General features: G+C 42.0%; 1 protein-coding gene across 1 annotated transcript; it reads left to right on the forward strand.

Annotated features, from left to right (window-relative positions):
• Positions 1-960: 960 nt before the first annotated feature.
• Positions 961-8,711, forward strand: LOC125296308 (homeobox protein Hox-B4-like). The gene is made up of 4 exons (XM_048246154.1): positions 961-1,337; positions 7,269-7,330; positions 7,417-7,443; positions 8,480-8,711. Exons 2-4 carry the CDS (start codon positions 7,274-7,276, stop codon positions 8,669-8,671), a joined length of 276 nt encoding a protein of 91 aa, XP_048102111.1. The 5' UTR covers positions 961-1,337; positions 7,269-7,273; the 3' UTR covers positions 8,672-8,711.
• The last annotated feature ends 2,574 nt before the right edge of the window (positions 8,712-11,285 follow it).

The following is an 11,285-nucleotide window of genomic DNA, read 5'->3' on the forward strand; positions in this document are numbered from 1 at the left end:
AGCTGTGAAGTTTAGCTGAGAAGCACATGGTGAATTGTTATTGAAGATTAAGGGTGAAGTGGGGAAATACTTTACTTGCTGGGCATTTCCAGGGATGCTACTGGTAGGATGATGGTTTTGATGTTAATATATTTCACTTGTTTAATGGTAAATGCAAATTTTGTTGATAAGAGTGCTAAAGTTAACATGGCTAATTTCTAACTGCCTTGTTCTCATGTTAGCTCATGTAATAGCATGATAGTAGTAGCATGGGAGTAAAACCACAGTAGTGACTGTGCCTTTGTAGTAATGTTGCATAGTTAAATGAATGTAAGGTTAAGGAGAACTTTATATTTGTTTGTATATTTGAAGGTAGGCAGTTTTTGGTAATTGCTGTATTTTGTGTTTTGTTTTCTCTTTCTTGTAAAGGTTTTCAACCTGACGCAATCTGACCTAGCCTGATGTAAACTGATTTAAGCTGAGGGTATATCATATTCTCAACATGGGTTTATCTACCAGCACATTTTCAACGTGGGTTCATATATCTGTACATTTCCAACATGGGTCTATCTACCTGTAGTATCTTTGTCTGTCAGGATGGACTTTTTTGTTGCCAGAATCATTTCTCTTTTCTTTATTCCCCTCTTTTTATCCTCATTGCTTTCAAAAGCATTTTGTATCACTGTGTACTAAGAAGTATAGCATGAACCATGACAATCAGACAATCAGACAAATGACATACTCATTTTGTAATTTAACTCTTTCTCATGTGCTCAGGCGGAAGGCCATGTTCATCGTGAACATCCTGGCCGTGATTGGCGGTGCCCTGATGGAGCTCTCTACCATCTGCTCCTTTGAGATGGTCATCGCCCTCTTCTGCGGCATCTTCACGGGCCTCACCCCCATGTTTTTTATGGCTATTAGGATATCTTTAGGATCGCCACCATGGTAGTCATGGACCACACTGGGCAGCAGAAGCTGCACAACATGGTGGCCTACTGCCAAAATGCAGACAAATGTCGGCGTGCCACCATCGCTGTGCATTTCGACGAGGTTTGGGATGACTAGGACTGCAATGAGATGTGTGATATCACCAAGCATGACCGCGAGGTGCTTCTGATCGTGGAGCTGGCCGGCTCGCTGGACGAGAAGGTGACCCCACTGAAGGTGTCCGAAACATGGCTGGGCAAGGGCCCTGCCAAACGCCGGCAGATGATCCATGTCACAGCTCTGACCCGCTTTGAGGCTTCACGGGCCTCACCCCCATGTATGTAGGCAAGGTGTCCCCGACTCCTCTCCGCTGGGCATTTGGAACGCTCCACCAGCTGGGAGTGGTGGTGGGAATCCTCATCGCCCAGGTAGAGCTGCTTCAACACCGCTGGTGCATATTTGTGGTTGCTGTCTGGTCTCTTTGGGGGTTGCAAGATCCTGTGTCCACTGGTATTACTGTAGTAGTTAGTTATTACTAAGCTAAACTAGTTGGATACAAACTTCTACTAAATCATTGTGAAGTTGTCTCAGTTTTTCTGCTGTTACATTTCTTACCAGTTACATTATTACCAGACATATTTCTACAACATTTGCCAAAAATGTAGAATCTCATAAAAATGAATTATGAAAAAATAAGTTTTTAATCCTCCAGCCATGCCTTCAACCTTCATGTTTTTACACACTTGCATTCCCTGTCTTTTTAATTTCACTTTTTATTTAATTTCAACTAAAATGACACTTGCATGAATCTGGTTACTGATCAATAATACTTAGCCCTCCTGCTACAGTGTTCTCAAAGTCAAAGTCAAAGTCAAAGTCAGCTTTATTGTCAATTTCTTCACATGTTCCAGACATAAAAAAGAGATCGAAATTACGTTTCTCACTATCCCACGGTGAAGACAAGACATATTTTACCAATTTTAAGTCCACAGACAAACATAACATTCAAGTAAACAAAAAAGTAAGTAAATAAGTAAATAAGAGGGCACATATAATAATGAAAAAGTAAGAGCAGCAAAATTTTGTTGAAATTGTGCATAGACAGTCAATAAAATACTAGTGCAAAGTCAGGCCAATAAGAGGCTTGGGTAGTTCTGTTTGACCTAAGTAATAAAGAAAGTGGCATAGTGGTGCAAGATATGTAAGAGCAGCAGAAGTGTTGTGTTTTCAGGACAACAACACCAAGTTGTAAAGTGTACAAGTGTGCAAGTGTTCAAGTGTGCAAGTGGAGTAGTGCAGGCGGCCATTGTGGGTCCAATGTCCAGGATGTTATGTAGCTGAGGGTGGAGGGGGGAGAGGAGGGAGAGAGTTCAGCATCCTTACAGCTTGGTGTATGAAGCTGTTGGTGAGTCTGGTAGTTCTGTTAGATCTATTAGATTTAATAGATCTACTAGATCTATTAAATCTAATCCTTGCAGGATCAAAATAGTATATATACTTATGTGTAATGTTCAGCTGTTGATTAGCCACTGCTAATCTGGTAAATCCCCCACCTATAGCAAAAGGAACATGACGCTCGATGGTGTTTGAAGCCCCCACCGTCGACTTTAAGGCAGCGCTGCGACCGTTGACTTCAAGGCACCTAACCTTAGCCCCAACCCTACTCCTTACCTAACCCTTGCCTGGAAGACAACGTTGGGGGCTTAAAACACCAAAAGGCAAAAATACACCTGAAATGACCGCCTCCTGCTAGCACCTGATAGAGTTCAGGCGTGGTGCCTGAATTCGGGCTTGAGCTTGGCCATGTACGATGTCAAGAAAGGCTATTCTCTATATTGTCTTTGAATGTATTTGATAATTTCAGGCACAGCGCACCCCCTGGTTGACACCCCCAGCGCACCCCCCCTGGTTGACCCCCCCGGAGACAGAACAGAATTGGTAAATCCAATATGAAGCAAAATACTCAATTTGTGTTATTTGTGCTCAATTTGTGCATTATTACTCATTATTTTCTCTTTTAGTTCCAGATGCAAATGCTCACCCATCACAGTCTTTGTCTATTTCATTTTACTTGTGATTATTCTTTTGTTGCTTATGGTTATTATTTTTGTACCATTAAAATGCTTGAGTAAATTTTACTTCCATTTGCTTTATTTTGTTGCTTCAAACACCTAGAACATGGGTGGGCCAACTCTTCGGTATACACTGAACCCCCACTAGCTAGCGAGCTAGCAATAAACCAAGGCAAACACATTGTTTAAGAGACTATCAAATCACATTACAAAAACGAAGTTCACCCAAGGGTAGGCTACTTACAATTTTAACGGCAACAAAGTCAAGTCGGAGTCCGTTTTGCAGTCTTCTTAGAAACTACAATATGACTACATTTTCGAGTATTTCCGCCGAGTTACATCCGGATGTGTTCGGACCGCGAGCAGAAAGTTGCATATTCGGTTTTTCCACGGAGAAGCACTAGGGGGAGACGAAGCACCCACCAAACGACCCAAAAAGTGTTGTAGAACCATCAGAACTTGTTGCATAGGGCCTCTTTAAAGTCTCACCTTTTAATCGAGCTGGCTGTACAAAAATCATCAACAATGGTCTAGATTGCTGGGACTCTAGGACAAAGCTCCCAAAAACAGCTTGGCATTCAATGAGTTAAACACGAAAAATACACTGTTCAACAGAGCTGGTGTGTGTGAGGCACACTCTTAAAGACGCAACCTTTCGGTTTAATTCGGTTAAAGTTCTCGTGCGTAGGCTATTATAGGCTAGAATCCAATCCTGTTGATGCCCCTGCTATTTATCAATGTAGCCTTTTATTGTTTTTTTTTGCCATGAATCGTCCACTCCATCCACTCCGCTAAACTCTAGGAACGCAACCAGTAGGTGGCGATGAGATTACTTTCCCTCCCTATGGCTAGCTTGATGAAAATAGAACGTTGAAACCGGACATGACAATGTTAGCAAAAGCAGCTAAAACCAAAGTGTCTGCTAAAACTTAGCCGAAATTTCAAAATAAAAGACCACGTCTTGGACACACGGATCCAAAGCGGTTTCAGAGAAAGCATTGCTAATAGGGCTGAGACAACGCGTCGACGTAATCGATGACGTCGACACAAAAAATACGTTGACGCAAAATATGAGCGTCATTCGTCAAGAATAACGTGTGCTCCTAAATATTTTTAATTTTACACCTTCAGTGATTTCCATACGTTGACTAATCTGTGGCTGGGCACCACAAAATCAAAACCGGCCACCACACATTGATGTTCTATATAGTAGGCCTACTACAATCGTGAATATTTTGTTAAAGGGGAACTTGGCAACTATTTCAACGTAATAAACCCGTTTAGAAATCATTTGGATGGTTAAATGACCTGTTCCGGTGAAAATGGTGACTTTTCCCGCTGTCCCTAGCGTCCCCAGGCAGAAAACCAACCTTGCAACATTGAGACTACCGTCCCGAAAAGATAAGTGAGAAACAAGAAACTAGTTTTAAATCGTGTTTCTTACCTTGTAACATTCACATTGTCTGCCAAACTTATGCTAACCGTTTTGCTAGCTTGTAAACAAATCCATGTGCTTTATCGTTACCTTTGTCCACAGTTAGCATCATGACCATGCTGCACAAATTTGTTCAAAACTGCTGCATTAAAGTTAAAGTAAACTCTGCTAAGGTCTTATCACAACATAGTACATTGAGGAGACTAAACTAAGTTAAGTTACAGTATGCAATCAAGCAGTATCTCAAAGCTAACGTTAGAATACTGTTTGGATGTCAAGTTTAGCATGCTTACTTGCAGCTGCTTGTATTCGTTACTCATGCAGGGCTCATTTTATTGACTCTGAATGTTTGCAAAATCCCAATGTAAATGGAAAAGTGTTTTCCAAGACTCAAAAGTGCTTGTCCAAAGGAGAAGTACGAACTGTTATTTGAACTAACTACGTTATGAATTGCATCCACACATCAGCAGGCTTTTAACTGTGTTAATGTTAATTGCAAGGATTCCCACACAAACGTCTTAAAATGACACTCAATTAGACATACACTACTGAACTTCATTGAATGCTACCTCTGACTAAGAATGCATTACTTTGCACTTGTATAGTCTTTTATTTTGGAATCTTAAGAGCAATAAACATATATTGCAATGTTTTCATGTTTTTTCATTCAGATATGTTACAAATAAACATATCTAAGTTGCTATTAGTGAATTAATGGGGAGATAATCGAATCGAAAGCGAATCAGACTGAAAAAATGAATCGTTAGATTAATCGATGCATCGAAAAAATAATCGCTAGATTAATCGTTTAAAAAATAATCGTTTATCCCAGCCCTAATTGCTAACAATGAACTGTATGACAACCGAAGAGTTAACATTTCGATGTTTAATGTTGAAGATTCAGACATTAGGTTGTTCACATGAAGTTGTAATAGCCTAGTAGTTTCCTGTTGAACCAATGTAATTAAAATAGGGTAATAATAAAGATAGATGCCGGTTGTTAAAAGATATGCCTCGCAAATGCAGCAGCCTACTACCTTCTCATGGCAACAAAAACAAAGGACAAGTTCCTTTATGGAGTTCACTTCATTGTGGTTATATTGCATTTCATTTGGTCCACTGCAATACCTTTGATTTATTTTGTAAACATCTTTTTTGTACATTGCTGTGGGTCATTCCCATTATCTTTGTTCATTAATCAAAATCACCTGTAAGGGTAATTTAAACATTTAAAAACAGTCTTATAAAACATGATTTGGAAACTTGAGACATATTTGGGGGGGGAGTTGACACCAATTGCTTCTGATTTCATAATGCATGAAGAAGCCATGCATTGTTTAATTTCTGTGGTAGATACATTGCAAGCCTGTATTTATGTTTCCTTGAAAAGTTCTGAATGTAAATCTCTGTTGTCTTGATGGTTGTCATTTCATGTAATGTGAATGTAATGAATTGTCAGGTTAGGGTTATGTTTAGGCCTAGCGTTGAGTTTTAGAGACTGGTTAACATTGGGGTTGGGGTTAAGTTCAGGTATCTGGGTAAGGTTAGGCAAAGTGTTGAGTTTTAGGGGCCTGACTGTGTGTGTGTTACACCCCACCTTTACGTGGCCCTTTAGGGGTGAACAAAAACCCACCACTGACCCCAAATCCTAATAAATATCAGTAACACCTTTTAAAATTTCCCCAACCAGTGGGATTTATTAATGAAGATAAACCATAACAAAACACTACATAGACATGACACAAAGTCCAAATCAAAAGACAAGACAAAATCCCAGGCTGAGAGGCAACAAGACAGCCAGCAGTCCCCACACCAAAAGCCTCAAGACTGGGAACACATTGACTTAGCTGACACCAGAATTTACCTGGCCCCTCTATGTGAGATACAACAACTTGTGCAGACCTTCCTATGGTAAATAAATGCTCTTTGAGAACAGTTTTTGTATGACCAATCACAAAATCACATGTACTACATTGCTCATTGCTTTTCAGGCTTTCCCCCTCAGTCCAGTCCTCTCCAGAGCCCTCCGCTGTGGAGCACCCAGAGTCTGGTCTTGGTGAATAGCGGTCATCTGCCACACATTTTTAGAGCAAAGCCTTCAACCCACATCATTTCATTGATGGATTTTAGACCATCAGTCTTGAAAACAACTCCACCATGTATTTGTCTTGACACTGTGCAATAACATGCATGTCCAACATTATCTGTCTAGTCTCATCCACAAAGAAATCAATTGCTTTTTGACTCCAATCTTGATCAATTGGGCATATATCTGAGAGGGAGCATTTGAATGCAAGTGCTTGCAATGTTCTGTGACCACTACAGAGGATGAGGTTTTTCTGATCCACTATTGCCTCATTTCCATGGTCAACAAATTACACTTGAACTTTTGTGCCATGGACTCCTTTGACAAGCACACAATAGATACCATCAGGTTTGATCAGGGCTGCACACAAAATGCCCACTTTTGGACTTTGGATGGTTAAATAATTTCCTCTTCCACAGTAATACTTTTCAGACATTTCCATCTGCGTAGCTTCATGTCTATCCATAGCCAACTCTGTCTGAACCCAAAATTCAGAGGGATTTTTAACAAATTGCACAGTCACTGTATAATCCGCAATCTACTTTTGGTGTGTCAGAGAGGACTGGGTTTGCATAATCTTTGTGAATTCTTGGCAACGCGTGATCTCTCAATTTTAAAATTTGGGGTCAGTGGTGGGTTTTTGTCACACCGCACCTTTACATGGACCTTTAGGGTTAGGGTTTGTGTCTGATTTTATACATTTTGTATCTCTGGACTGGAATGTCGTACAGACTTATGATGTGACATATTTTGTTTCTCTCCACAGAAATCATGGATGACAGCAGCATGGATGACAGCGGCATGTATACCAGCGGTGGTGAATCCCAGGTAAGTATAGCACTAACTTTGGATATTTCTTATTTTAAATTTATTTTTAATTTATTGTTGGGTGTAATTTTGTCTTTCTTTTTTAGGCTACCACAATATTATTCTCCAGGAGTGTAAGTCTTACTTAAAGGATAATTCCGGTGTGATTTGGACCTAAAGTGTGTTGAAACATGATACCGAGTGTGAGCGTATGTCTCATAGCTCACCTTGGCTTGTCCCCTGCACTCCAAAATCTGGCGCTAGTTAGCCGATGCTACCAACATAGTGTTTCGTTGTGGTGCCTCGGGCATCGGCCTAGCCATGCAAATAAATCACTGTTTTACACCATTTACGAGGCTCAAAGTAGCTCCATACTTCATTGGTAGACTTCCGAGGGCCTTGACATTTAAAACGAGACATGGAGAACTTTGAAAAAAGCACTGGTAGTTTATTTACAAGACGATTTATACAGACAGTACCTTAAGGATTTTTTTACGTTCAACGCCATCTTGAATTAAGTCACGATAAGTCGAGCGAGGAGTACGAACAAACAGGTCTGATAAGGGATCAGATTCCAAAAATAATTCTGTAAAAATGCATGGATTCTAGTTGCTGCTACTGGAAGAAACTGTAATCCATGCATTTCCACCGAATTATTTTTGGAATCTGATCTCTTAGCATACCTGTTCATTCTTACTCGTTGTTCGAAATTTATCGTGACTAAATTCAAGATGGCTGCAAACGCTAAACTTCGTGGAAGATACTGTCTGTATAAATCGTCTTGTAAGTAAACTACCAGTGCTTTTTCAAAGTTCTCAATGTCTCGTTTTAAATGTCAGGGCCCTCTTAAGTCTACCAATGAAGTGTGGAGATACATTGAGCCTCGTAAATGGTGTAAAACAGTGATTTATTTGCATGGTTAGCCCGGATGTCAAGCACCACCATTGAAAAAGCTGTTGGTAGCATCGGCTAACTAAGCCAGATTTTGGAGTGCAGGGGACAAGCCGAGATGGGCTATGAGACATAACGCTCACACTCGGTATCATGTTTCAATACACTTTAGGTCAATATCACACCGGAATTCTCCTTTAATAACAATAAGAAGGTAAATATTTTAAGGATGCATTTTAAATATTTAATAAAAAACTTTATTTTTCAACCCCCTTGCAGGAGGGTGACTTTGTGTCGCCCTCTGAGTTTGAGGACGATGGGCACAGCCCTCCTCCTTCTCCACCTCCACCTCCACCTTTACCACCACCCCAGGGCTTGCTCCCCAGACAGCCCAGACTGTGGCTGGAGAATGATATGGATGGCTACCTTGGTGACGAGGAAGATAGCGATGAGGATGATGAAAATTTGTAATTTTGTATATTCTTTATCTTCTTCGGCCCTTATTGCTTAGTTGTGCTTTTTATATTATATACTTTTAATTACTTTTTCTGCTGCTATTGAATGTTTGTGTGTTGTCTGTATTCTACTGTGACCTTGAATTATGTGTAATGTGTAATAAACGTGTAACTGTGATAAATGTGTATAACTGTGTAATAACCGTGTACTGGAGTATGGGATTGGGTTAGGTTAGGTTAGGATTAGGGGTTAGGTTAGGTTAGGAAATTAGAATTCAAATTTTATTTTAGTGTGTAGTTGGTTTGACTATTGTGCACTGGCCAGTTGTTCTCGCCCCATTATTCCCATCTAAAAGTCAAATTAAATAAAAGTTAAAAAGAAGAGATAAAAGAGAGGAGCTATAAAAGACACAGAGTGGTTTAAAACTTTAATTTACTTTTTCATTAAGACCTTGTGGGTGTAGTGTTTGAAGTTTTAAAATCCACAATCTCTCTGTTCTTTTCCTCTGTAAAATTGTCCAGCCTGGGTTCCCTTCAATCGTATGCGAATCTGCAGCTAGCGTAACATGTTCATCACATATGGCTCTTTCATTAGCGGGTTTTCACTCTTGGCCCCTTAGTGGCAGTATGGGAGAATGACAGTCTGTTACATTTTCCATCACATACGACTCTTGACTTAGCGGGTTTTCACTCTTGGCCCCTTAGTGGCAGTATGGGAGAATGACAGTCTGTTACATTTTCCATCACATACGAGTCTTGAGTTAGCGCTTTTTCAGTCTTGGCCCCTTAGTGGCAGTATGGGAGAATGACAGTCTGTTACATTTTCCATCACATACGAGTCTTGAGTTAGCTTTTTTCAGTCTTGGCCCCTTAGTGGCAGTATGGGAGAATGACAGTCTGTTACATGTTCATCACATATGACTCTTGAGTTAGCGCCTGGAGGTTTGCTAGGGCCGGAATCATATACGAACCCGCAGGTATACCATGGGTTTGAGATTTTTTCGGCTCTGCTTAAGGCTTTAACCCTTGCGAGGTTAGCTTAAGTGGGGCACAGTGCACCAGTACTTATCGGTGCTTAAGCCTGGTTGTCCGTGGGGGGGTGGTACCCAGAGGGGGGGTGTTTGCCACTTTGTGTTGCGGGCTTAGCATAGAGGGTGTTAGCTAGTTTGATTAGCGTGTTTAATTTGGGTTAAGTTTAGTGGAGTAGGATACAGGCTAATGCTCCCAGGCTCACACACACGCGCGCAGGGGACAGAGAGGAGTCTTTGGAGCCTCTGTGAGCAGCTGGGGCCTGTGGGTGGGTGTGTGTGTGTGTAGGGGTGCTGCAGTGGGTATAGCACAGCATCTAGGCCCAAGCATCTAGGCACAGCATCTAGGCCCAACTTTAATAATAATAATAATGTAATAATAATAATAAGTTGGGGCCTCTCTGAGCAGCTGGAGCCTCTCTGAGCAACAGGCCCCCTCTCTGTCCCTCTCTATCACCTGCGCGCGCGTGTGTGCGTGTGTGTGGCTGTGCTTGGTGGGGGGGGTCTAGCGCAGCTCTCTGTGTCTCTCCCTGCTCCTAGGCCCAAGTTGAGCCCGTCTGAGCACAAGCACTCATCCCCAGGCCTCTCCCGGCCCGTCCGATCACAGTAGCTAGTAGGCCTCTCACAAGGCCTTAGCTTAAGCTAATGTGTGTGTGTTTGGGGGGGGGGGCGCTAAGGGATTGGGTGAGATTCTAGATTAATTTTGACGCCCGATAACGCCGCCACCCCCGCCTCGCTGTGACCTTAAGGCCGCTGAGATAGGGCGGTTGGCTAGGGCCAGAATCGTATGTGAATCCGCAGCTAGCGTGACATGTTCATCACATACGACTCTTGACTTAGCGGGTTTTCACTCTTGGCCCCTTAGTGGCAGTATGGGAGAATGACAGTCTGTTACATTTTCCATCACATCCGACTCTTGACTTAGCGGGTTTTCACTCTTGGCCCCTTAGTGGCAGTATGGGAGAATGACAGTCTGTTACATTTTCCATCACATACGACTCTTTGACTTAGCTGGTTTTCACTCTTGGCCCCTTAGTGGCAGTATGGGAGAATGACAGTCTGTTACATTTTCCATCACATACCGACTCTTGACTTAGCTGGTTTTCACTCTTGGCCCCTTAGTGGCAGTATGGGAGAATGACAGTCTGTTACATTTTCCATCACATACGACTCTTGACTTAGCGGGTTTTCACTCTTGGCCCCTTAGTGGCAGTATGGGAGAATGACAGTCTGTTACATGTTCATCACATATGACTCTTGAGTTAGCGCCTGGAGGTTTGCTAGGGCCGGAATCATATGCGAGTCTGCAGCTAGCGTGCCTTCCACATTCAGGGGGCGTCGGGATTCACATGTGAGCGCCTCCCTAGCGTGACTAGTGTCGCCCTCGTGTGGAAATCAGGCAGCTATACCTCAGTGGCCGTGGTCTGTTTCATCACCGAGATACAGCCGTGCGCAAAACCTGGAATCACATTTCTTGAATTTCCCCTGGGGATCAATAAAGTATCTATCTATCTATCTATCTATCATATGAATCGGGGTCTACTGCCAATAGCCAAGGCCCATAGCTTGGAGTTCAGCCCGCTCTCCTTGGTCACAAGAGAT

This window comes from Alosa alosa, chromosome 6, assembly GCF_017589495.1.
Source record: "Alosa alosa isolate M-15738 ecotype Scorff River chromosome 6, AALO_Geno_1.1, whole genome shotgun sequence".
Classification (NCBI taxonomy): domain Eukaryota; kingdom Metazoa; phylum Chordata; class Actinopteri; order Clupeiformes; family Clupeidae; genus Alosa; species Alosa alosa.